The sequence below is a fragment of the Bubalus bubalis genome, chromosome 9 (assembly GCF_019923935.1).
Source record: "Bubalus bubalis isolate 160015118507 breed Murrah chromosome 9, NDDB_SH_1, whole genome shotgun sequence".
In the NCBI taxonomy this organism is placed as follows: Eukaryota; Metazoa; Chordata; class Mammalia; order Artiodactyla; family Bovidae; genus Bubalus; species Bubalus bubalis.
The window spans coordinates 105,045,408-105,071,387 of record NC_059165.1 but is presented as its reverse complement, the minus strand read 5'-3'; the positions used below and the strand labels follow the sequence as shown (position 1 = coordinate 105,071,387).

Below are 25,980 nucleotides of genomic sequence, written 5' to 3'. Positions count from 1 at the left end.
GTGTCTTTTGAAGAGCAAAATGATGAACTCTAACTTAGAAATTTTCTAGCTAAAACAACTTTGCTTACCAGTTTGCAAAATTTTTTTCTTCTGTTTTTTTTTTCTGGATGTCTTAGAGTTTTAGGTTACGCATTCAAGTCTCTGCGATCCATACTGAGTTAATTTTGTGTATGATATAAGAGTTAATGTTATTTTTCATATGATGTCTAGTTGTCCTGATACTATTTGTTGAAAAGAATTTCCCTTTCTCCTTTAATTGCCTTAGTATCTGTTTCAACAGTCAACTGGCTATATTCATATGGGTCTGTTGCTCTGGTATGTTCTGTTTTATTGACCTACCTGTCTATCTTTTCACCAATACCAAACTGTCTTATTATTCTAGCTCTATAATAAGCCTAGAAATTATATAGAATAATTACTCTGATTTTATCTTCTTTTAAAAAATCAGCTTGGCCCTTTGTAATTCTATATGAATTTTAAAGTCAGTGCCAGTTTCTAAAAAAAAAAAAAAAAAATTCTACTGAATTTAGATTGGAATTACATTGACTCTATAGACCAGTTTCCCCGATAGCTCAGTTGGTAAAGAATCTGCCTGCAATGCAGGAGTCCCTGGTTTGATTCCTGGGTCGGGAAGACCCCCTGGAGAAGGCATAGGCTACCCACTCCAGTATTCTTGGGCTTGCCTTGTGGCTCAGCTGGTAAAGAATCCACCTGCAATGAGGGAGACCTGGGTTCAATCCCTGGGTTGGGAAGATACCCTGGAGAAGGGAAAGGATACCCATTCCAGTATTCTGGCCTGAAGAATTCCATGGACTGTATACCCATGGGGTTGCAAAGAGTCGGACATGACTAAGTGACTTTCACATAGACCAGTTTGGGGAGAACTGATGTCTTAATAACACTGAGTCTTCCAATCCATGAATATGGTATTTCTTTGCATTTGTTATGTATTCATGAGTTTCCCTCAGCAATATCTGTAACTTTTAGTATAACAGTCTTAGACTTCTTTTGTTAGATTTATTCCTAGGTATTTTATCTTTTTTGGTGCTGTTGCAAATGGCATTAAAAAATTTTGTTTTATTTTCAATTGTTTCTTATTAGTATATAAAAATTCAACTGAATTTTTTACATTAATTTTTTAAACTGTGAACTTTGAACTAATAAATTCATTTATTAGTTCCAGTAGTTGTCATAGATTTCCTTGGATTTTCAGTATCTGCACACAGGGACAAATTTACCTCCTTCTTTTCGATCTTTAAGGCTTTTATTTATTTTTCTCGCCTCATTGCAATGGTTATGAACTCTAGAACAATGCTGAATAGAAAAGGTGAGAATGGACATTCTTGTTCCCCATCTCAGGACACAATTTAGTCCTTTATATTCAGTATAATATTACTTGTAGACTTTTTTGGTAGGTACTCCTTATCAGATCGAGGAAATTCCCATTTGCACATAGTTTGCTGAGACTTTTTCTTTTTTAAATCATGAGTAGGTGTTGAATTTCATCATTTCCTGAGTCCATTAAAATAAGCATGGTTTCACTATACTGTTGATCCTTGAACAATTCTTAGGGGTTAGGAGTGCTGACCTCTGTGCAGCCAAAAATCCATGGATAACATTATATACAGCCCTCCATATCCGAGGTCCCACTGATTCAACCATCTGCAGAATGTGCAATACTGTGGTACATAGTTATTGAAAAAAATCTGTGTATAAGTGGACCATCACAGTTCAACCCCTTGTTATTCGAGGGTCAACTCTACTTTTAATTTGCATTTCTCCTATTATGAGTGAGGCCAAGCATCTTTTTCTGGGTTTAAGGGCCATTTGTACTTCATGTTCTGTGATCTTTGGATTCATATTCTGCTAAGTCACTGGCGTTTTTTTTTTTTTTTTTTAATTGTCTTCTAATTGTTGCTTGTGCTTCCCAGGTAATGCAAGTGGTAAAGAACCCTCCTGCCAATGGAGGAGACAAAGTGACACGGATTTGACTCCTGGATTGGGAAGATACCCTGGAGGAGGGCATGGCAACCGACTCCAGTATTCTTGCCTAGAGAATCCCATGGACCAATGAGCCTGGCGGGTTACAAGGTTGCAAAGAATTGGCCATGCCTAATGCAACTTAGCACTCTTGTACGCAGGAATTGTTCATACTATGAAGGTATTTTATCCATGACATGAGTTTACCTTTGTCTCCAGTTCCATCTGTTTATTCTTTGCATTTTCAGGATTTATGCCAGGAGAAGATTTAGGATGTTTGCATCAACAAAATTTCCAGCTTATTCATGGGCAAATTCTGGGCTGTGCCCATTGGAATTGCCTCATGGCGGCCTCCCACGCCCCTCTCTGGGGCTGAGGGTGCCTTTGCGCTCACCGCTCCCCTTCTGCTCACTCTCAGTATACCGCAGTGGCCACCCCACTAGAGTTGTCAGTGGCCCAGAAACTCGCTCTTTGCGTTCTTCTCTGCTGAAGCCATCCCGGAAGTGAAAGAAAAATACTCTGACCAAGCCCCCATGCAGCACTTCCTGCCACAAGCCTGCTCTGGCTCCTGCTGCACTGAGGATGCAACTCATGTCTCTTCCGTCTCCACCCGCAAAGCCCACAAAGGTCCCACTGATGCCTCCAAACAAGGCTCAGCACACTTTTCCCCTGCCACCCTGTCCTCAGGAGCACGGTGACCTTACCCAGCTTCTCAGCCTTTGCCTGGGTTGTTCTTCTGCCAGAACTACCCACGCCTCCGGATCACTGGTTAATCCTACTTGTCCTCGGGTTTCAGTATATCAAAGTCACTTCCTCCAGGAAACCCTCCCAGACTTAGTGTCTCTCCTAGAAGCCTGGCACCGAGGGCCACTGAAACCCTGACTGGATACTAATTTATTTTCATCTTCCCTGTTGGCTCCACCAGGCAGAGACGAGACTGGATCTGTGCTGTACCCTGCTGTGTGGCCCCAATGCCCTGTACACCGGAAGTGCCCAGTAAGTGTCTGTGGGTGACTCAACTGAAGTCAACAAAATATGTACCAAAGTCACTTTTGTGCCACAGCTTGTGATGGGATTACAGAGATGAAAGTGAAGTGTTGGTTACTCAGTCATGTCTGACTCTTTGGGACAGTAGCCCACCAGGCTCCTCTTTCCATGGAATTCTCCAGACAAGAATACTGGAGTGGGTCGCCATTCCCTTCTCCAGAAGATCTTCCAGATCCAGGGATCGAACCCTGGTCTCCTGTATTGCAGGCAGATTCTTTACCATCTGAGCCACCAGGGAAGCACAGAGATGAAAAGGTGCTCTAAAATTTATCCCATAGCCTTCAATAAAAAATAAATTAATTTTAAAAAATGTATCCCAAAGCTCTACTTTCTGGGGTTTGTATCCTACTAAGGGCATTGCCCTGGCCTCCTGCCTCCTCCACACATGATAGCCTCAGGTGTGTTAAAAAACCTCAAGCAGACCTGGCTCTGTGAGCTGGCTCCTGCTGACTGCCAAACGATCCCCCTCCCTCCCCACTGCATCCAGTCAAGCCCTCTGAGCCTTAAATAGCTGTACTCACTCTCACCTCTGGGTCTTTGCCCCTATGGTGTTCATCAGGAGTCGTCTTTGTCTTGCTTCAAATCCCTGCTTGATCCATCATGTCCTTTACACAGAACGCACCTCCTCCATCCCCCAAGCTCCCTGCCCCTCATCCCCTCCCTTCAGCCTCAGCCTGTACCTGTCCCATCATCTTGGTTTTCTTGGTTATCCATAATGAATAATTGCCTCCCTGCCAGACCCGACAGTGAGGTGACCCAGTCTGTCTGGTTTTCACAGATTCTAGGTCTGGGCTTGGGGCATGGAGCACTAAAAGGGACTGCCATACCTTCCAGGGCCTCATTGGAAAAATACTGTAAAGGAGAACTTCACTTTTGTTTGGGGCAACTTCCCTGCCTTCTTCCTGGGCAGATCCAGCCCAGTTCCCTTCCTTAGGTGTGAAATCAGTTCCTCTAGGTGCCCTACACACGCACACATGCCACAAATGGGTAAACTGAGGCCGGAGGAAGCCAGACTGTTGCCAGGGCCCCATGGAGACTGAGTCCTGGAGCCTGCTGAGACCCCTCGGGGTAACCTGGGCCCTTCTCTCTGCTGTCACTCCTTCCCTGAGTTCCAGGGTCTTCAGCAGCCTGAGCAGGACTGCTGCTGCAGAGGCTTCCGGAACTTTCTGCCCCTCCCCGTCCTCGGCCCCCACATGGCCATGACTTTCGGTAAGTGACAGCAGCTCAGGAAGCCGAGGGGCCCACACAGGAAGGAGCAAGTGGGACTTTCCTCCCGCTGCTGCCGGGCTCTGCCCTCCCGTCGCCAGCCCAGAGCCCTCACCTCCAGGTAAGAGCTGGTGGAGCCACTTGGCTCGGGTCGGAGGTGGGGGTGGGGGAAGACTGTGTGGACGGCCGCCGCTGGGGACAAGACGGCCGCCGCTGGGGACAAGACGGCCGCCGCTGGGGACAAAGGCAAGTTTGCCTTCTAGGTCTCAGAGAAAAGCCGTCTGACATAAGCTGGGACAGCTGGCGGTGCGGCCTCTGGCAAAGCGCTTCCCCTCTGGGCCTCAACTTTGTCCCGCACACGAGGCCGTGAATTCCCAGCATCCCTGACCTGAAGGAATCCTTGCGCATGCGCCCAGGGCTCCACCCTCTGGGGACACACTTCGAGTCTCCTCCACTCCCAGTTCCCAGGCCGGAGCACTGGGTGACCAACCAACCTTCCCTTCTGGGCATGTGGAACTTTTGATGTTAAAACAGGGACGTTTCTCTGGGCGCCAAACAGACTTAATATTTTTACTTTCGATATTTTAAAAATCATGGTGGTTTTTTTTTTTTTTAAGATTTATTTTAAACAAAAGACACTGCTTTGTAACATTTACGTAAAGATGCGAAGATCAGGGCGACTGTTTGAAATAAGGTTTTGGGCATCTCTGTGAGAAGTGACGCAGCGGGGTGGGGTGGGGAAAGTTCCAATTTCTGGTCTGGGAGCTGGTAACACTGGAGTGTCCCTAGGGGAAAGTTCTCTCTCCCCTAGGTCCTACCTCCCTGACGGTAAGCCTCAAACCACTGTCCTAAGGGACCTTCCCATTTGGTTTGCCTGACATTTGTCAAGTGCTTGCTGAGCATGTCACCAAGGGTTTGTATCATTTAGTGGGGATTAAATGTGTTGATGGGCTTTCCTGATGGCTCAGAAGGTGAAGAATCTTCCTGCAATGCAGGAGAACTGGGTTCAATCCTTGGGTTCGGAAGATTCCCCTGGAGAAGGGAATGGCTACCCACTCCAGTATTTTTGCTGGAGAATTCCATGGACTGAGGAGCCTGGTGGGTTACAGTCCATGGGGTTGTGAGAGTCAGACAACTGAATGGCCAACACTCTCACTTTTAAACGTGTTGACAGGTCGGACTGCACTCCTCGGTAAACTACCTCACTGAAGCAGGTGGGAGTCAGTGCACTTCATAGTCGAGAAAACTGTGTCCCAACTGTGGGAGCCCTGCTGGAGTCACAAATATGGTGGGGCTGGGATTTGAACCCACAGCCTGAAGTTTTCACTGATCCTCAGTCCCAGGCTTATATTCTGAGTGTGTTAAAATCTCATTTACACTCTCTGCCCCCTCCCACTATTATTTTGGAACATAGTTTTTGTTGTTGTTTGTTTTTTGTTTTACATTTTTTGGCCATATCCAGTGGCATGTGGAATCTTAGTTCTCCCACCAGGGATCAAACCCACATCCCCTGCATTGGAAGCACACTCTTCACCACTGGACTGCCAGGGAAGACCCTGGAACAGTTTTTATCCAATATTCTCTTTGTATCATCTTCATTTGGGTCAATTTAAGTAAATCTTCTTCATCTTCCTCCTTTTCCTCTGGCATGTGAAACCCAATTCCTTCCTCTACCCAACCCAGGGTCCTGAGCTCTGGGTCCCCCAGGGCGAGAGAGATCTGGAAGGTGGCTGGTGTAGAACTCCTGGAAATAATGTTGGTGGTTTCCTCCTGGACCTAACCCGGGGAGGACTTCCTACTCTGGGGAACTAATGGAACAGAGATGCAGGGATCAGGGGAGACAGAGGCAGAGATCTCTGTTGATTGAATCTGATGATGACTAAGTCTGATGTCTGGATCAGCCCCCGAGGGATGCATTACTGCTGCTGCTAAGTCACGTCAGTCATGTCCGACTCTGTGTGACCCCAGAGACGGCAGCCCACCAGGCTCCCCCATCCCTGGGATTCTCCAGGCAAGAACACTGGCGTGGGTTGCCATTTTCTTCTCCAATGCATGAAAGTGAAAAGTGAAAGTGAAGTCGCTCAGTCGTGTCCGACTCCTAGCGACCCCATGGACTGCAGCCCACCAGGCTCCTCCATCCATTGGAATTCCCAGGCAAGACTACTGGAGTGGGGTGCCAAACCAGCTGCTAAAGCTTCTTTCCCCAGCCTCAAAAGTGCTAGAATCCTCCAGCTTCACAAGGAGGGGTGGCCTCTTCTATCTCCTCAAACACCCATGTGCACAGGCCAATGGGCTTCATAGGTGGCGCTGAGCAGTGCAGGAGCCGCAGGAGTCCTGAGTTGGATCCACAGGCCAGGAATATCCCCAGGAGGAGGCAATGGCAACCCACTCCAGTATTCTTGCCTGAAGAATCCCATGGACAGAAGAGCCTGGAGGGCTACAGTTCATGGGGTCGCAAAGAATCAGTCACAACTGAGTATGCACACTTGCACAGGCCAATAACTATCTGCTTGCTGGTTAGCAAATCCCTATATCTGTGATTGATTGATCATGCCTGTCTGGAGACGGGATTGGAGAGTGGGTGCGTATGGAGGCTGGAGGTTGACTAGAGGTGTTTGCCCTGGGCACCATGAGTCTGAAGTGTGTGAATTCACACACAAATTTGTGTGAATGTCTTCCAGCTTCCCAGCACAGCCCTCACTGGGAGTGATATGGCTCCTCACCCACCTTGCACACTCGGCTCCCTCTCCCTGCCTTTGTCCATGTCTGCCCTTCTCTTTCTGTCCCTCTCTCCTCCTTATTTCTCTGGCTTCATCCCTACCTCACTCAGTCATATTTCTTTCACCCCCCCAACTCCTACCTCAGGAGATCTGCAACCTTGTCCTGTGATCACAACTGAGGGGCTACCTTTTTCTGTGTTCAGGCAGGCTGCACTCATGGCACCTCCAAGTGAGGAGACACCCCTGATTTCTCAGCGCTCCTGCAGCCTCTCCTCTTCAGAGGCTGGTGCCCTGCACGTGCTGCTGCCCCCTCGGGGCCCTGGACCCCCACAGTGCCTGTCCTTCTCCTTTGGGGACCACTCAGCTGAAGACCTGTGTGTTTGCGCTGCTAAGGCCAGTGGTAAGTGAGTCCCTAGAAGGCTTGGTCAGAAGAAGGGTTAGGGTTGTGTGGAACAGAGATTGGGAGCTGGAATAGCTGTCAAGCAGAGTCAGCACTGGATCTGGGGCTTTGAGGGATGAGTAGGAGTTTGGTAAGGGAGGAGGGTTCGTAGGGAACAGCATGTGCATAGACTCAGAGGCATGATAGTCTATGAGAAGAAACAGATGGTCATCCCTCGAGGTAAGCTGTTAGGTAGAAAGAGATGCTCTGGAGAGAGAGGCAGGGAGCCCTGAGAAGCAGGCTGAGTCCATGGCTTTTCTCCTCAGGGCACTGAGGAGCCCTGGAATGGGTGCCAGCAGGGGTGGGACATGATGTCAGAGCTGAAGGTGAGAAAGAGCCTGTGGGGCTGCACGAGGATAACATGGCAGCCCTGCAGGGGGCAGGTGGGGAGATTTGAGAGGGAACTGATATGACCGTCCCCTCAGGCATCCTGCCCGTGTACCACTCCCTCTTTGCTCTGGCTTTGGAAGACCTGTCCTGCTGGTTCCCCCCGAGCCACATCTTCTCCGTGGAGGACACGGGTACCCAGGTCCTCGTCTACAGGCTCCGGTAGGAAGTGTCTCCCCCCTGCCCCCCCCCCAAATGTGGGTTAAATGATCCCGGGAGGGCATGCCTTTTGCTGAGGGCTTGGGAAATGGGAGTTTAAAACCACAGTAACCCTTGGATCATCATCTCCCTGCACCTTCTGGTCGGTGCCCCAAGGGAGGGCATGAGCACTGCTCATTTCACAGATGAGAAATGTCAGAGAGGGTGGTTCACTTGTCCAACATCACACAGCAAGTCGAGGGTATAACCTGGGATGTGTGAGGTCTTGGCACAGTCCCCTCCTCATCATATCCCCTACTCCAGGGTTCTCCCCCCTCCCCCCACAGCTTTTACTTCCCTAACTGGTTTGGACTAGAGAAGTGCCACCGATTTGGGCTACGAAAGGACTTGACCAGCGCCATCTTGGATCTGCCAGTCCTGGAGCACCTCTTTGCTCAGGTAGGTGTCTGCATGGAGATCAGCTCAGGGGTGGGGGTAGCCAGGGCAATGTCAGGGCTCATGTTTGGGCAGCCTTGGCTGACTCTCCTTTAAGTAGGGCTGAGGGAGGAGGTGGGAATGAATTGGGCGGCATGAAGAGGGAGGGGCTAGTTGGGTGGGCGGGGCTCAGAGTGGCAGCCCCAGGGTGAAGGTCGGTCAGGGATGGGGGTCTATTGAAGACATCAGGGCTTATGGTTGGGCTGTGACCGGCTCCTAGCACCGCCATGACCTGGTGAGCGGCCGCCTCCGGGTAGGCCTCAGCCTCAAGGAACAGGGTGAGTGTCTCAGCTTGGCTGTTCTGGACCTGGCCCGGATGGCCCTCGAGCAGGCTCAGCGGCCCGAGGAGTTGCTGAAGACGGTCAGGTGAGGGCTTCCAGGCTGTGGCGCCCAGCCTCTACCTGGGAGCGAGCCAACATGGCTCCACCAGGGCATCATGAGTCCGGATCCCCACCTACAAGCCTACAGTGTGTTCATGGGACCCAACCCCTCTCCTTGAACCCAGCCCCCTTGAGACTCCATAGCCAGACCTCAGGCAGCTAAAAGGACTATGTCCCTGTCTGTCTCATGGACCCCAATGGCCCTTCCCATGGAGGCCCTCCCTACTCCCATGCCTGTCCCCGAGTGTGTTTCTGTGTGTGTTGTGTGGCCCCCTACTGAGGCCACACTCCAACCTTTCACCTAGAGGCTGGGTTGATGTGCCGCCTCGGTCCTCCCTGGCGGAGACCCCGCCCCATACTGAGGGCCCCACTCCGCCCACTTGCAGCTACAAGGTCTGCCTGCCCCCTGGCCTACGCGACCTGATCCAGGGTTTGAGCTTCGTGACTCGGAGGCGCATCCGAAGGACAGTGCGCCGGGCCTTGCGCGGCGTGGCGGCCTGCCAGGCTGACAGGCACTCACTCATGGTCAAGTACATCATGGACCTCGAGAGGCTGGATCCAGACAGGGCCGCCGAGACCTTCCGCGTGGGTCTCCCCGGCGCTGCTGGTGGTCAGGATACGCCGGGGCTGCTCCGTGTGGCTGGTGGCAGTGGCATCGCCTGGAGCCCAGGAGAACACGAGGTGTGTGGCGGGGCCAAGGGCGGGGCCAAGGGGAGGGGCAGGGTTGGGGGCGGGGATTGGGGGCGGGGCCGAGGGAGAGGTGAGGCAGTGAGGGTGCTTGGGACGGAGGGGCTAGCGCCCAGCTGAGTGAGGTGTGGGTAGGGCTGAGCGAGGAAGCGGAGATGAAAAGGGCGGGACGTAGAGGGAGGGTCTAGTAGGGTGTGCGGGGCTCAGAATGGGGCTAACAGCAGGTGGAGCGAAGAGGCAGGACTCGGGGTGGGTGAGGCTCCGAACTGGACTAAGAGACACCAGGAGATAAAGTGGAGTTAAGTGAGGGAGGGACTCGGGGCGGGGTAGGGGACCGGCCGAGAGAAGGACTCGGGGTTTGGCAGAGGTGAGGGGGCGGATATTTGGGATGCGCAGGGGAGGGAGTTGAGAGGGGTGGTGTGGACAGAAGGAGGCGGGGCTTGGTGGGGGCTTGACGGGAGAGGGATGGGACTCGGTGAGGCTGGGAGGAGAGGGTCTCGTGAGTGTGGACTGGTGGGGTCCCGGCTTCCAAAAAAGGACTTGGGGCGCGGAGGGGGCGGGATCCCTAGCTTCAGCCCTCCCCCTTCTTCACAGGTCCTCCAGCCCTTCTGCGACTTTCCAGAAATCGTGGATATCAGCATCAAGCAGGCGCCGTGCATTGGCCCGGCTGCCGAGCACCGCTTGGTCACCATCACCAGGACAGACAATCAGATCCTGGTGGGTGCTGGAACCCCCTCCCCTCCTGCCTTCCCCGTCCCTGACGGCGGGGACGCGGGATTGTCACCCTCGGACCGCGGCGGGCCCTGACACCGGTCCTCACAGGAGGCCGAGTTCCCGGGGCTTCCCGCAGCGTTGTCCTTCGTGGCGCTCGTGGATGGCTACTTCCGGCTGACCACGGACTCGAGGCACTACTTCTGCAAGGAGGTGGCGCCGCCGCGGCTGCTGGACGAGGTGGCTGAGCAGTGCCATGGCCCCATCACGTAAGGACTCACTGGGGACCAAATCTTTGGCACTCCCTTTCTCGGTGCCTCGGTGTCCTTGCCTCTCAGGAGCCCTTCAACAGCACCAGGTGCATAGCTGGCGCTCAGTGAGTCTGCAGTCTGATTTCTGCAGCCGCTTCCCTCCCGTTGGCTCCTTGAGGTCCCAGAGCCGTTTCCTGGGGATGCTCGAGGTGCCCAGGTGTGGAGTTTCACCTGCGGTTTCCTCTTTAATCCCCTAGGCAGAAGCCCAGCTTTCGGTTCATTTTACAAATGGGAGTGAGTGAGGGAATGTTACCTGGTGAGGTTCCCAGGGCTTCAGAGAAACCAAGATTAGAGCTCAGGTTTAGTTTGGTTTCTCTGCCTCCATCTGTTTCTCACCATCTTCGACTCTCAGTTCTCTTCCACCTTTCCCCACAGCCTGGATTTTGCCATCAACAAACTCAAGACTGGGGGCTCACTTCCCGGCTCCTACGTCCTCCGCCGCAGTCCCCAGGATTTCGACAGCTACCTCCTAACTGTTTGTGTCCTGGTCAGTCTACCTCCAGGGGCCAGGAGGGCAAGGAGGGCTTCCTGGAGGAGATAATATTTGAGCTGAGAACTGAAATATGAGTCAGCATGGCTTCCTGAAGAAGGGGAGGGAAAAGGCATTCCCAGTGGAGGGAATAGAATATGCAAAAACTTGGAGATTTGAGGGGAAGAGTGCCTCCCACTTCCACTCAGAAACCACTCACTCCTCTTTGCAGACCCCCCTGGGGCCGGATTATAAGGGCTGCCTCATCCGGTGCGACCCCACAGGAACCTTCTCCCTGGCTGGCCTTGGCCGTTCCCACAGCAGTCTTCGAGAGCTTCTGGCAGCCTGTTGGAATGGTGGGTTGCACGTGGATGGGGTTGAGCTGTACCTCACCTTCTGCTGCAACCCCAGACCTAAAGGTGAGCCTGCTTTCTCCCCCAAGCTGAATAGGCAATCTGGGACCCTGCCTTTCTGTGTCTGTTCCAGCTCTTGAGTGGCAAGTGACAAAGACTGCTGGTCAAAGTAGTCTAGGAGGGAAAAAAGGTGATCTAGGGCTTGTGGGATACAGGCTGCTTCCAGGGGTGGCTGAATCCAGGCACAGCTGGATCTGAGTGATGTTACTAGCACTTAGCCTCTGTTCATCTCTTGCCTCTTGCTCTGGGTGAATTTTGCTCTCAGACAGACCCCTGGGATGGGGCAGCTTTGAGGTGTGAGTTCTCCAGATTTTCCCAGAATCCCTAGTAGGACTTGAGACCAGGCTGCCCACAGCATCACCTGCTCATTTGTACCACTTGCAGGGTTCCTTCCATCTTGTTCTCACTCTCCCTCCCCTCACTGGGACTTCCTGGAGTTTCCTTTCAAATAAGCCGTGTGCCCTGGAACCCTCATCTTAGTCCTGGCTTCTGCAGAAGACCCCATGCTGAGACAGTTTAGCGTATGTCACTCAGTTGTGGCTCTTTGTGACTCAGTCTGGCTCTTTGTGACTCCGCGGACTGTAGCCCACCAGGCTCCCCTGTCCATTCTCCAGGCAAGAATACCGGAATGGGTTGCCATTCCCTTCTCCAGGGGATCTTTCTGACCCAGAGATCAAACCCGGATCTCCCTCACTGCAGGCAGATTCTTTATCATCTGAGCCACCAAGGACGTCCGCACACTGAGACAGGGAGTGACCAATCCTTTGAGGACCTTTCACCTTTGACCTCTAGTTTTCTTCCTCCTTCCACTCCCCGTAGAAAAGTCCAATCTGATTGTGGTCCGGAGAGGCTGCAACCCACCCACATCATCCCCTGTTCAGCCCCAATTCCAGTGCCAGCTGAGTCAGATGACGTTTCACAAGATCCCTGCTGACAGCCTGCAGTGGGTAAGGGGCCCCAGGAAATGGGGGAAACATACTTCAGGTGGGATCCAGAGACCAGGTCTGCATCCATCTCTGCTGTGTGGCCTCAGTCGTGTGATATAACCTCTTTGTGTCTCTGTTTCATCATCTTTAAAATGGATCCATTACCTGTGCCTTACTTGGGCCAGGGCTAAGGGACAGGGTCCCATGGGAGCCCTGTTACTGGCCTTTCATGTTGCCTCCTCACTCTCCAGCATGAGAACCTAGGTCACGGGTCCTTCACCAAGATTTATCGGGGCTGTCACCATGAGACTGTGGATGGGGAGGCCCGAGAGACAGAGGTACTGCTCAAAGTGATGGATGCCAAGCACAAGAATTGCATGGAGGTGAGCAGGGTTGGACCAAACCTTCTGGGTTAGGGCCTAGCTGAAGAGGGGGTTTTGGATTCATAGAAATTTAAAAACACACAGGGTCGGACTTCTCTGGTGGTCCAGTGGTTAAAACTCCATGCTCCCACAGCAGCAGGTGCAGCTTCGATCTCTGGTTGGGGAAGATCCTGCATGCTGCAGTGCAGCCAAAACAACAAACAAACGAACAAACAAAAACAGAAAAGAAACCCAAAACCAAAACAAAGAGAATACACACAGGGTCTTAAAATAACAGAAATGTAGCCACAGCATCTCCATGAAATATAGAAGGGTGGGGAATTTAGATGCAAACAGGCAGAGTATACCAGACAGAGGGAAGAGCCCATGCAAAGGTCCTAAGGCAGGGCCAAGTCTGGCATGTTTAAGGAATAGCAAGGAGAACAGTGGGTCAGAGAGGAATGAGCAAAGGAGAAGAGAGGAATGATGCGGACGGAGGCATCTTCAGCGGCTGGGCAACACAGAGGAAGGTTTGAGCCAAATGGTGAGTGACTCAAGGTAGACTACAGTGGGGACTTCCTGCCTCCATCAAAAAAATCACGATACAGAGTGCTGTGTGCATTAATGGTGGACTCCAAGGCCAAAGGAAGCTGGCGGCCAGGTTTCCTGAGGCAAGTTAGTGAGCAGCAAGTTTGGGGTTCATTGGTTTGACCCAGGAGTGGAAGAAACCCATACATGTTCTCTCCATTCTTCCCCCCCAGTCATTCCTGGAAGCAGCGAGCTTGATGAGCCAAGTGTCATACCAGCATCTCGTATTGCTCCACGGCGTGTGCATGGCTGGAGACAGTGAGAGACACTCCCCATCTCTGCCCTTCCTCACTGGGCCCACCTACAGCAGCAATAGCAGAGCCTGCCCTGGCTGGGGCTCCATTCCACCAGGGTCTATCATCTTGTACTCATATCCCTCCATCATCACTCTTTGAATAAGCAGCTCCAGGCTCCCCCCAATACTTAAGCCCCCAGAATTATCTCAAGTCAGGCAGACCTGGGTTCTGATCTATTGTGTACCATCTCTGCAGCTTTGCAAGGTCCATGCTCCCTCTCCAAGCCTTGTTTCCATCAGTTACACTCAGCAGCTGTTTATTGGGAGCCCAACATGTGCCAGGAGCTGGGTGCATAGCATAGAACATGACAGGCTGAGCAGGATGATAAACGATGGGGTGTGGCAGGGCAGCACAGGTCATTGTGGGTGATCAGAGGCTGCTAACCCAGCTTGGAGGTCAAGCAGTGATTCTGAGTAGGTAAGGATGCATTCTAAGCTGGAAAGGCGAGAATAAATAGACATTAGGGAAGTGAGAGAAGAGGGGTGTTCCAGTCAGAAACACAGAACTTGCAAAGGGTTGGGAGTGAGTCATGGAGAGAACGCAACACCTTCCAGGCATCACAGGCAAATGGTTCTGAGATGCGAAGTGGGGAAGCAGAGAGGTGAATAGGGTAAGGATGGAGGAATAGGGGAGGGAAAAGTCAGAGCTGAGAGTTCAAGCGACCCTTGAAGGTGGGGTTGGGGGCAGAGCCTGTTGAATACAATACAGTCCTACCTCCCAACCCTGCCCCTTCCTACTTCCATTAGGTATCATGGTTCAGGAATTTGTACGCCTGGGAGCACTGGACACATATCTACGCAAGTGTGGCCACCTAGTGCCAGCCAGCTGGAAGCTACAGGTGATCAAACAGCTGGCCTATGCCCTCAACTATCTGGTGAGTGCTCCTCGGCCTGCTCCATCCTCCATTCACAGAGTGGACGGGGCTTTGAGAGTGGGCTCTGTCGTATGGATAGGAGTTTGGCAAGGGTGGAGGGCAAGTGGAGGGCATTTGAGACTGAGCGAACAGCATACATACAGGCTCAGAGGTGTAAGAGCAGAAGGAGACAGCTGACCATTCATGGAAGTTGAGGGGACTGGTGAGCAACAAGGCTGGCCCCGGGGGGAGGCTTCCCCAGAAGAAAGAACATTAAAGTTGAAGCCTTGGAGACTGAGTAGAAGTTCATTAAGAAAAAAAAGGAAGGAGGGCATGTCAGGCTGAGAGAAAAGCCTGGGCAAAGGCTGCACCTTAGATGTGTTGCTTGTCCAGGAGTGTATCAGGTCTGTTCATCTGGCAGGAGACCATAGTGGAGATGTGGGAGAAAGAAGCCCATGGGAAGAGTGACCAAGAGTTGGATTTCAAAGGGCCTTGAGTGCCAGTCTGAGGACCTTTGACTTTATCCTGAAGGGAGTAAGGAGCCATGGGATGAAGGAGCAATGTTTAAGAAGAGGAGGGACACAGGAGGTGTATTGCCAGTAGTCTAGGAAAGATGTTGAAGTATGGTCTGAGCAGTATCAGGTGGGCTTTGAAGGATGTGTAGGAGTTCGCCAACCAGCATATTCATTCATCCCCACCCCACCCCCGGCATTTCCCTGTGCTTGATCCACTTAGGAAGACAAAGGTCTCCCTCATGGCAATGTCTCAGCCCGGAAGGTGCTCTTGGCTCGTGAGGGGACTGATGGGAACCTGCCTTTCATCAAGCTAAGTGACCCGGGTGTCAGCCCCACGGTGCTAAGCCTGGAGAGTAAGTGCTGAGGGATGAAGGAGGGAGGGACCTAGTGGGGCAAGAAAGCAGATCCCTGATCCCATCCTTGCCTCCTGCACCAGTGCTCACTGACAGGATCCCCTGGGTGGCCCCTGAATGTCTCCAGGAGGCCCGAACACTTGGCTTGGAAGCTGACAAGTGGGGCTTTGGAGCCACAGTCTGGGAGGTGTTCAGTGGTGTCACAGTGCCCATCAGCACCCTGGAGCCTGCCAAGGTCAGAGCACCAGCATTGGCTTCTAGAGCTCTCATTTGGCAGAAGGGTAGAATGAAGTCGCTTGGGGAGGATGGGTGGGTCTAGGGGGTACCTCTGAGGGTTCACTGGGGGTAACCAGCCCTTCATCCTGCCTTTAGAAGCTCCAGTTTTACCAGGAACGGCAGCAGTTGCCTGCCCCTAAGTGGATGGAGCTGGCCCTGCTGATCCAACAGTGCATGGCCTATGAGCCAGGCCAGAGGCCCTCTTTCCGCGCCGTCATCCGTGACCTGAACAGCCTCATCACTTCAGGTGCCCACCTGAGCCAGGCAGGGTGGGCAGGGCTGGGATGTCATATTGGACCCAGTAGAAGAGTGAGATTTGCATGTGGCCCTGCGTGCCAGGCAAGGTTGGAATGGTTGATGACTCTAACAGTCAGCATGAGCTTCAACAGCTATTGTAACAAACAAGCCCCTCACTTCAAAGCCACATTCAATGGATGTTTGGCTCTCATTCAGTGAGGGTGTCCAAGTCAGCAAGAAACTCTCCCTTTGTGGTTCCACCCATCCTATGGCCTTAGGCCCCTATTGGATCCTCTGCAAACAGGAGAGAGAGTATCGAGGGTCCCACTTTAGGTTTTCATGGGCCAGGTCTAAAGGAGCTTCCAGTACATGTCTCTCCCCTGTCACCCATGGCAGTGAAGTCTGGGAAATGCCTTTCTGTCTGTGCGCAGCCTGTGCACTGCATGAGAGGGCTGCCTTTGCCAAGAGGCACCTTTTCCCAGCCCTACAAAGTACCTCATGGCTTGCAGTGGCCCTGCCATAATGCACAGAGAGGGTAAGCATTCAGATGGAGGTCACACAGCAAGTTAGCTTAGGAGCGGGGGCCCAGGGCCCAATACACTCCTCACTCACTGCCTGTGCCCCCCAGATTATGAGCTCCTCTCAGACCCCACACCTGGCACCCTGGCACCCCGTGACGGGCTCTGGAATGGCACCCAGCTCTACGCCTGCCAGGACCCTACCATCTTTGAAGAGAGACACCTCAAATACATCTCACAGCTGGGCAAGGTGAGGTGGGTTAGGCTGGGGTGGGTGGGGGAGCACTCATGCATGTGAACACCAGCCCCATTGTCCCCCAGGGCAACTTTGGCAGCGTGGAACTGTGCCGCTATGACCCGCTGGGCGACAACACAGGGGCCCTGGTGGCCGTGAAGCAGTTGCAGCATAGTGGGCCAGAACAGCAGAGGGACTTCCAGCGGGAGATCCAGATCCTCAAAGCCCTCCACAGTGACTTCATTGTCAAGTACCGGGGTGTCAGCTATGGCCCAGGTGAACCGCTCTTCAAATTACACACCCTCATCCTTCTGCACGACCATTGTAGGTGGTCTGAGAACACCAGCAGGGGCGCTACTGACTGATCTTGTTCATCCAGATCTGCCTTGTTGTTTAGTCACTCAGTCCTGTCCGACTCATTTGTGACCCCCCCTCCTGGACTGTAGCCCACCAGGCTCCTCTGTCCGTGGGACTCTCCAGGCAAGAATGCCAGAAAGGGTTGCCATTTCCTACTCCAGGGGATCTTCCCCATTCAGGGATCAAACCGGTATCTCCTGCAAGTCTCCTGCATTGCAGGCTGATTCTTTACTGCGGAGCCACTGGGGAAGCCTAAGACTACCTCGGCATTGCAGTTTTCCCACCTGAAAAAAACAGGTCGTTATGAGGTTAAAAAGAATTAATGTATATTATAGAAAGTACTCAAATAGATTAGCGATACGTGTCACTGTGGCCGTTCCCATTTTATAGAAAGCAATATTGAGGCCCGGAGGGGACACAAGGTCCCACTCTGATCGGGGAAGAAGAATGGGGAAGGGAAGGAGACCAAGTTAGGCCCTGTGGTGACTCCTCCCTGCCTCCCCTGCCACCCCTAGGCCGCCAGAGCCTGCGGTTGGTCATGGAGTATCTGCCCAGTGGCTGCCTGCGCGACTTCCTGCAGCGGCACCGCGCCCGCCTCGACGCTGGCCGCCTGCTCCTCTACGCCTCACAGATCTGCAAGGTGCGGGGCGGAGGAGAGCGGGGTGACCGTGGACCTGCCGCGTCCACAGAGCTGGCTTGATGGGCGGGGTCTGCATGGATTCGCCAGGAAGGCTGAGGGTTGAAGTTTGGGGACCAGGTTAGGTTGGAAATACGGTTGAGTTAGGGCTAAGGTCGGGGACTTCTCTTGTGGCTCAAACGGTAAAGAATCTGCCTGCAGTGCGGGAGACCTGGGTTCCATCCCTGGATCGGGAAGATCCCCTGGAGGAGGGCATGGCCACCCACTCCAGTATTCTTGCCTGGAGAATCCCATGGACAGAGGAGCCTGGTGGGCTACAGTCCATGGGGTCGCAGAGTCGGACACGACTGAGCGACTAACACTTCTAGCAGGTCCAAAACAATAAGAAGGTGAGGACTGGAGTGCAAGATGGGTCATCGGTAGGGTTAGGCCTGGGATCTGGGTTGGGGCTGCTGCTGGATTCCATGTCAGACTTCGGGCCCCTGCGGAGTCATCCTGGGGGTCCACACCCCATGCCTGCCCGTAGGGCATGGAGTACCTGGGCTCCTGCCGCTGCCTGCACCGCGACCTGGCAGCCCGGAACATCCTGGTGGAAAGCGAGACGCACGTCAAGATCGCCGACTTCGGCCTGGCCAAGCTGCTGCCTCTCGACAAAGACTACTACGTGGTCCGCGAGCCAGGCCAGAGCCCCATCTTCTGGTAGGGACCTCCTCCCAGCCCCACCCTTCCTCCATACTACCCAGGCAGCTCCGCCTCTCGAGCTTTTCGGTTCCCGCCCTGCCTCCCGCGGGGAGGGGGCCTGCTGTGGCCACGCAGGGCCACCCATAGCCCTGGCTCCTCCCCATCACGCTCCTTTTCTGTTTCTGGCTCCGCCCCTCCCTGGCCCTGCTCCGCACCCCCGCTCAGCCCCGGCCCCGCTCTGGCCCCGCCCCGGCTCTGCCCCGGCACCTCACAGCTTTGGAGCAATCTCCCATCCCACAGCCAGGGAAACTGAGACCTCAGAACTGGCTGGGACTGACTTTCTCATAGTCACCTACCGGGACCAGCTACCCAAATCCAGGGCTGCGCCCTTTCCTTTCCTGTCCTCTGCCTTACTGTCGCATCCCAAGACCTCCCTGGCCCCCTCCAGGTATGCCCCAGAGTCCCTCTCGGACAACATCTTCTCGCGCCAGTCGGATGTCTGGAGCTTCGGGGTCGTCCTGTACGAGCTCTTCACCTACAGTGACAAGAACTGTAGCCCCTCAGCCGTGAGTTGGCACCCCTGGGTTCCTCATACCCTCTTCCCCCTCAGGTCAACCCCTGTCCTCTGTGCTGAGGGTCACCCGGTCCCAGCCTTAGATGCTCCAGGAGGACCTCTTTTCACCATGACTGATACCCCCCCCCCCCCCCCCGCTCCTCCCCTCCAAACACAGGCAGCTCCCTTCCCCATCCATCACAGACAACTCCTCCTCCCCAGTAGGAGCGCCTCCTTCCCTTACCACGGGTGGGTGATTTCCTTCCTCCCTCCACTGTGGCTGACCCCCACCTCTCCATGCCCTATGGCTCCTCCCCCACCTCGGGCCCTTCCCTTTGGCTCTAGGAGTTCCTGCGGATGATGGGATGTGAGAGAGATGTTCCAGCCCTCTGCCGTCTCCTGGAGCTGCTGGCCGAGGGCCAGAGGCTGCCTGCACCTCCCGCCTGTCCTAGTGAGGTGAGCTCTGGAGGGCCTGCCTCAGTTTCCCACTTTGTAGATTCACCACGGTGTCTCTTGGGCAAGGCTGCTGATCCCTCTGAATTACTCTCCACCGAAGATATCTCTTGGTTGAGAGCAGGGATCAGGGAATGAGGCTGAAGGGGATTTCTGGCCTCTGCTTTGCTGCTCTCTCACTGTATGGTAAAGCACAAACACTTTCAGAGCCTCAGTTTACCTATCTCCAAAATGGGAATAACAATGCCTTATAGGGTGGGGGAGGACCAATTTGCTAACACCTCTCCAGTGCTCATCTCGGAGCCTAGCATACAGTCGGTGCTCAGTAAATGATGATTCTTACAGTTTCTCATCAGAGCTTTTGTAGAAGTGTCTGACATGTGGTTGGTCACTCACAAATTAATTTCTCAGGCCACAGACATTTATTGAACTCTAACTGGGTGCTGGGCTTTGTGCTGGGTGCTGGGGACCCAGTGGAGGTCAGAACAGATAATACCCCTCTTTCTTGTAACCACCAGAAGCTAACAAGAATAATCTGGTGGTGATCAGTGTCTAGAAAGAGATGAGGGAGGTATAGTCAGGAGCAGCTTCCTAGAGGGGGTGGTGCCTGAGGGACGAAGAGGATACCATCTAAGGGGAAAGCTGGGAGAGAGCATTTTCAGTGGAGTACACAACAGGTACAAAGGCCCTGAGGTGGAAATGAGTTTAGTGTATTTGAAAAATGAGATGGGGGCAGACGTGGCTGCACGAAACACAGAGGAGGTGATGCCTCCATCTGGTGGTGGTAGAGGGAGGGAGACGGGAGGGGATGAAATTTTTTCTAAGACCCATAGGGAGCCATGGGAAGCTTTGGAGCAAGAGAGGGATGGAGTCTAGTTTATATTTTAAAACTGCAAACAGGAGTCATGTCCTTTCTACCACTCCCATGTGACCCTGTTGTCTCTTTTCCACCCCTCAGGTTCATGAGCTCATGAAGCTGTGCTGGGCACCTAACCCTCAAGACCGGCCATCATTCAGTGCCCTGGGCCCCCAGCTGGATGCGTTGTGGAGTGGAAGCCGGGGATAGTGTCCAGAGGCATGAGATTCTCACCTTCCCTGCTTGTCTAGAGGGAGAACACCATTCTCTGTCATTTTTCATATCTCCTGCACATGGACCTCTAGGTTCTGGTCTCCATGGACTTGCTGTGTGACCTTGAGCAGGAACCTGCTCCTCTCTGGTCCTCCTGCTTCACAGAGACCCCTCATAGGGCAACTGACATTGCACTTGGGGGAGCAACCCTGGCTTGCAGGGCAACAGCAGCCTTGTGGCTTTTTGAACTTGGAAAGATTCAAGGCAGATGTCATGATGGGGTCTAATGAGTTCCACCCACTCCCCAGAATCAAGGGACCTCATTTAAGGCCCTTCCATCTTCCCAGCCTCTCAGGGTCTGGCCTGCAGCTTCTTGTTCTCATTTTCAGAGGAGACTTTATGTAGCTTTAAATATGTCATCTCAGGCTTCTATTCCCTTCTCCCTCTTTAGCTGGAGGAAGCCAAGGACAAGAGCAACTGTCCGGGCTGAAAATCCACTCTTTGAGGGGGAGCCTGCGGGACTGTTTGGAACCATGTAAGAGACCAGGAGAGGCTGAGGTCCCCAGCCTCTGAACCTGAGTGTCCCAGGGCTTCTGTATACTGGCGCCCTTTCTGTCTGGACCAGAGGATCATCCAGTTGATAACAATGGAGCCTAACAGGAGCTTTTCATCAATTGAAGGAAGGAAAGGCATTCTTGGCAGAGGAAACGGAATAGCAAAGGGAAAAGGCTGAGTACAGGGGTTAGGAGCACAGGTGTTGGATCCCACAGTTCTGCCAATTACTTGCTGTGTGATGGTGGGCGAGTTGCTTCCTTTCTCTGGCTTCAGGGCCACCCTCTGTATAATGGGCAATAGTGTTAGCCCTTGGGCTCCACAGAGTCAACTTCTGGAAGTTTGTGGGAAGGCATCTAGTGCAGGCTCAGCCCCCACCACTCCTTCATACCTGCCTGCAAGGTTTTTCTGCCACTTTCGCCTCCCTGGAAAACTCTTATTCATCTCTCAAAACCCCAGCTATCACCTCCTTGCAGCCTTCCCTGGGATTCTCCCACTACTCCCATTCAGCCCTATACTTCCAGCTCTAGGGCTAGGGTACCTCTATATCCAGCTCTGTCTCCTCTGACCTGGAGGCTCCTTAGGGAGCTGGGCTGGGATGGGCACAAAGAGGACTCTGGGAGTGTTCACTGAATGAATAAAGAAGTTCAGTGGAAAGGATGGTTTGTTGCTGGACTTGGGCAATGGGAATTCTTGGGGAAGTGTGAGCCAGGGAGGAATGTGATCAGAGTTGGGGGATAGAGACCCCTGGGGTCTCTCACATTGGGAGCCTCAGGACATGCTGGGGGAGGAGGGACAGGAGGGTGAGGCCCTCAAGGACAGAAGCCCTCCCCCAAACCCCAGCTGCTGGCCTTGGCTCTGTCCTGGGGAGCTGATTACAGGCTCTTGGGGGTGGAGGGAACAGGCTGCTCTGGGGGAGATCAGAGGGCAAGGCCCTATTGGGACGGTTAGGCTATGGAGATGGGTCCAACATTACTGGGGGCCAAGACAGCCCTCTGTTTGCTCCTCAGGACTGATGGAAAGATTTGGAGAGTGACAGAGACAGAGAGACACAGAAAGAGACTCAGAGAAGGACACAGGGAGCATGGGAGAGACAGACAGAGATCTCTGTACCTACCGTCAAAGTCTGCTTTGGTGAAAAGTGGTAGGGGGCTACAACACAGGGCTTTCAGCTCAGGGTCTCCCCTGCACTGGATTGAGTAACCCTCATGCCTTAATTTCCCTCCTTGGTAAAACTGACACCTGGTAGAGGCCTCCAGCCCCTGTCCAAACCAAAGAGACCCTGATGTGGAGGCGGAACCAACAAACACTCCCAGCCCCGGGGCCCGGCCTCTTGTGACCTTGGGCAAGTATGGGGTCCCCTCTCTGAGCCTCAGTTTCCTTATTTGTACAGTAATAAGGATAACAAGATTCTGAATGTCCTTGGTCTCAGCTGGTTGGATGCTCACCAGCACCATCCCAGGGAATTATTATATCTCAGTTTATTTCTCCTCTTTAAAAGAGTTAAAAAAAAAAAAAAAAAGACTCTTCAATGGTCTCCCTGGAAAAGATATACCCAGGAAGACAGACCATGGCCATTTTGTGCGCCTCTCAGCCTATCAATGGGTTTCCCAGGTGGTGCTAGTGGTAAAGAGCCCACCTGCCAATGCAGGAGATACAAGAGACATGGGTTCCATCCCTGGGTCAGCAAGACCCCTTGGAGAAGGGCATAGCAACCCACTCCAGTATTCTTGCCTGAAGAATCCCTTGGACAGAGGACCCTGGTGGGCTATAGTCCATGGGGTCACAAAGAATTGGTCACCACTGAAGCGACTTAGCATGCACACACACAGCCTATCAATAATCAATGTGGTGGTTAGACTGGCCCTGGGAGTTCTTATTACGATTGCAAGATCCTTTCAGCAATAACCATTAGGAAAGTTTGAAAAAATAAAGATTTATTATTTATAAATTACATGGCACACTTGGAGCCAGGTTCTCATAGAGAAAGCAGCGTTGGCCTGGGTTCCTGCTTTTGTTGGGGTCAAGCACGGGAGCCTAGAGGTTTGTGGGCTCACTCTTATTGGTGAATTTAACATGGGGTTGGAGATTAAAGCAAAGAAGAGAAGAACAAACAAAACAAAAACAAAGCAAAAAAGCCCAGTGGCCCAGTAAGATACTGAAGTCAAGATGTCTAAAACAAATGTGGGAAGAGGTGGTCAGGCTCTTTAGTCATATTTATCAGGGAGCCATGGTTGAAGCTAATGCCTCGATAATCAAAGGATGTCAGGCACTCACATCATAAAAATGAGAAAACTCAACTATCAGAGGTTCCACGAGGCTTGCCCTGACCCTGCCCTTGACCTCCCTGGGTCGTCCTTTGGGAAGGCTCTGTCCCCGCTCCAAGGCTCCCAGCTGGGGCAGGCCGGGCGCCTATAAGGGGGATCCCTGCTGGAGCCCGGTGCCTCTCACCACCATGGACCGTCGTCCCCTCACCTGGGCTCTGGTGCTGCTGGGCCCGGCCCTTGCGATCGCCCTCCGTCCTGCAGCCGCGCAGGAGGCGCCTGAGAAACTGTGTGGCCACCACTTCGTGCGCGCGCTAGTGCGGCTGTGCGGCGGCCCGCGCTGGTCTTCGGAGGACGGGCGACCTGTGGCTGGCGGCGACCGTGAGTGGGGGCGGGCGAGGACTGTGTGCTGGGGTCTCTGGGGCGGGGTAGGGGTGCAGGTGACTGCAGACGGATTTGCATGCATGTTCTGGCTTCCTGCTCTGATGTGTGCGAGTCTGCGGGGAGGAGCCCCTGCCTAGCAAGGTAATCAGTGCGAAGCGAGGTAGAATCTTAACAAGTGCAAGATTAGATCCGAGCCTATCTTTACTTACAACTTCAATATTTTGATCTTCAGGAATTTTGTGTTAATTTTACTAGTAAAATATTCAGTTATAATAGGAGTGATCTTGACTGTTGAGTGTTCCTGGCGCCCCCTTAAATTGCTCGCACTGGGTCAGCGCCTAGCTCTCTTCTCCGTAGACCCGACCTTGGGGCAGAGGCTATTATGCACAACGTCTGTCACAGGCGTCCTATGCGTGTGAGTCTGTGTGACCCGGGTCCAGATGGGTGTGCCGAGATGCACGCGGTGGGGTCGGGGAACTGGGAGGGGCTACGAGGGCGAGTGGCTGTGTCCGGTGTGTACATACATGCACGTGTCACATGCCACCCTTACTGTCTTCTGCTCTGTGAAGCCTCTATGCCTTCTTACCATAGGTGGCATGTGGGAGTGTGCACAGCTGGGGACTTGAGTGTGGGCGTGGGTCGAGAGTGGACATGTCTGGATGGGGTGATTCAGTCTGGGCCTGGTATAGAGCAGGCACTTAATAAATGCTTACTTTGTATTTGTGTGCATGATGCATGTCTGGCTGCCATGCGGACAGTGTGGGTGGGGTCCTCTGGGGTTCCTCCCTCTATGCTGAATTCCTCCCTGTTCCCAGGTGAGCTCCTACGGTGGCTGGAAGGACAACATCTCCTCCATGGGCTGATGGCCAGTGGGGACCCCATGCTGATACTAGCCCCACAGCCCCTGCCCCAGGCTTCTCGCCATCACCACCACCGCCGGGCAACTGCCATCAACCCTGCCCGCCACTGCTGCCTCAGCGGCTGCACCCGGCAAGACCTGCTGACCCTCTGTCCCCACTGAATCCTCCTGGGGCGTGGCCTTGGGGGAGCCTGAGACCCACAGGAGTCCAGTCTGGTGAACTCCTGATGCCACACAGCACCATGAAACCCCACATCTAGGGGGATGTTGTTGATTACCTCCTAGGACAAGGTGCTCACCACCTCACCCAGGCCACCTGTCCTCTGGAGGACCAACTAGGGATACCACCAGACCCCAAATCTGGCTTGGAGGATCCTTGGTTTTGCAGAGATGCCAGATACTCTTCTCAAATGTTCTCACCTCAGAGGAGCCCCAGGTGCCCCGTTCCCTGCCTTTGACACCCTTCTTGTTGTCTCCTCAATAGTAAATAAATAAGATGCCTGCAAAATCTGAAGCAACGTTGCATTTTCTCACAAGAAAAAGGGACAAGCCAAGGTCAGCCCTCATTTGGGATTTTTCCCTGACAGCTGCAGACACACAAACACTTCCAGAAACTTAATAACAATTGGAGAGTCATCACAATACACAGTGGGGAAACTGAGGCCAAGGGAGCTGGCTCTTTGCCTAGTTCAGACAGGGAGGGAGCAGCCAAGTTCAAGATTCGAATCCAGGTCTCTCATGTCTCAAGCCTTAAACTCATGTAAGGTCCACTTATCAGTGAACACGACTCATGAATGTGTGAATGAGTCACAGAGGATTTCTTTTGGGGGGGGCTATGCTGCATGGCACATGAGACCTTAACTCCCCGACTAGGGATTGAAACTGTGCCCCTTGCAGTGGAAGCATGGAGTCTTAGGCACTGGACTACCAGGGAAATCCCCTCACGGTGGATATATATATATATATTTGTTTTAATTTTGGGGTGTAGTTGCTTTACAATGTTGTGTTAATTTCTGTTGAACAGCAAAGTGACTCAGCTATATGTATATCCCCTCTTTTTTGGATTTCCTTCCCATTGAGGTCACCATGGAGCATTGAGTAGAGTTTCCTGTGCTATACAGTAGGTTCTCGTTAGTTATCTATTTTATACATAAATGTATGTATATGTTGATCCCAATTTCCCATTCATCCTACCCTCCCTTCACTTCCCTCTTTGGTACCCATACATTTGTTCTCTACATCTGTGTCTCTGTTTTGTGGGTAAGTTCATCTGCATCATTTTTCTAGATTCCACATATAAGTGATATTATACAATATTTGTTTTTCTCTTTCTGACTTACTTAACTCTGTATGACAGTCTCTAGGTCCATCCACATCTCTGCAAATTGCACAATTTCATTACTTTGTATAGCTAAGTAATATTCCATTGTATATATGTAACACATCTTCTTTATCCATTCTTCTGTTGATGGACATTAGGTTGCTTCCATAGCCTGACTATTGTAAACAGTTCTACAATGAACATTGGGGTGCATGTATCTTTTTGACTGGAGTGGGTTGCCATTTCCTTCTCCAGGGGATCTTCCCGACCCAGAGATTGAACCTAGGTCTCCCACATTGCAGGCAGAT

At 52.8% G+C, this 25,980-nt stretch overlaps 2 protein-coding genes across 5 annotated transcripts; both read left to right on the top strand.

Moving 5' to 3' along the window:
• Positions 1 to 1,965: 1,965 nt before the first annotated feature.
• Positions 1,966 to 21,501, top strand: JAK3 (Janus kinase 3). 4 transcript variants are annotated; one of them, XM_025293830.3, is made up of 26 exons: positions 1,966 to 2,161; positions 2,906 to 2,976; positions 4,143 to 4,354; positions 7,157 to 7,353; positions 7,818 to 7,941; positions 8,265 to 8,376; positions 8,633 to 8,778; positions 9,179 to 9,473; positions 10,074 to 10,196; positions 10,302 to 10,459; positions 10,877 to 10,988; positions 11,203 to 11,389; positions 12,203 to 12,330; positions 12,561 to 12,692; positions 13,433 to 13,517; positions 14,302 to 14,429; positions 15,144 to 15,276; positions 15,360 to 15,511; positions 15,649 to 15,799; positions 16,418 to 16,557; positions 16,629 to 16,818; positions 17,415 to 17,539; positions 18,063 to 18,235; positions 18,666 to 18,783; positions 19,116 to 19,226; positions 20,182 to 21,501. In XM_025293830.3, the coding sequence occupies exons 4-26, from the start codon at positions 7,170 to 7,172 to the stop codon at positions 20,287 to 20,289; spliced, it is 3,315 nt and encodes a 1,104-aa protein (XP_025149615.1). In that variant the 5' UTR covers positions 1,966 to 2,161; positions 2,906 to 2,976; positions 4,143 to 4,354; positions 7,157 to 7,169; the 3' UTR covers positions 20,290 to 21,501. The 4 variants fall into 4 exon arrangements, with proteins under 4 accessions (XP_025149615.1, XP_025149616.1, XP_025149614.1 ...); XM_025293831.3 differs by having other exon boundaries at positions 4,137 to 4,354; positions 7,161 to 7,353; XM_025293829.3 differs by having other exon boundaries at positions 4,137 to 4,354.
• A 1,101-nt stretch (positions 21,502 to 22,602) lies between these two features.
• Positions 22,603 to 24,859, top strand: INSL3 (insulin like 3). The gene is made up of 2 exons (XM_006057916.3): positions 22,603 to 23,489; positions 24,308 to 24,859. The coding sequence occupies exons 1-2, from the start codon at positions 23,300 to 23,302 to the stop codon at positions 24,511 to 24,513; spliced, it is 396 nt and encodes a 131-aa protein (XP_006057978.2). The 5' UTR covers positions 22,603 to 23,299; the 3' UTR covers positions 24,514 to 24,859.
• The last annotated feature ends 1,121 nt before the right edge of the window (positions 24,860 to 25,980 follow it).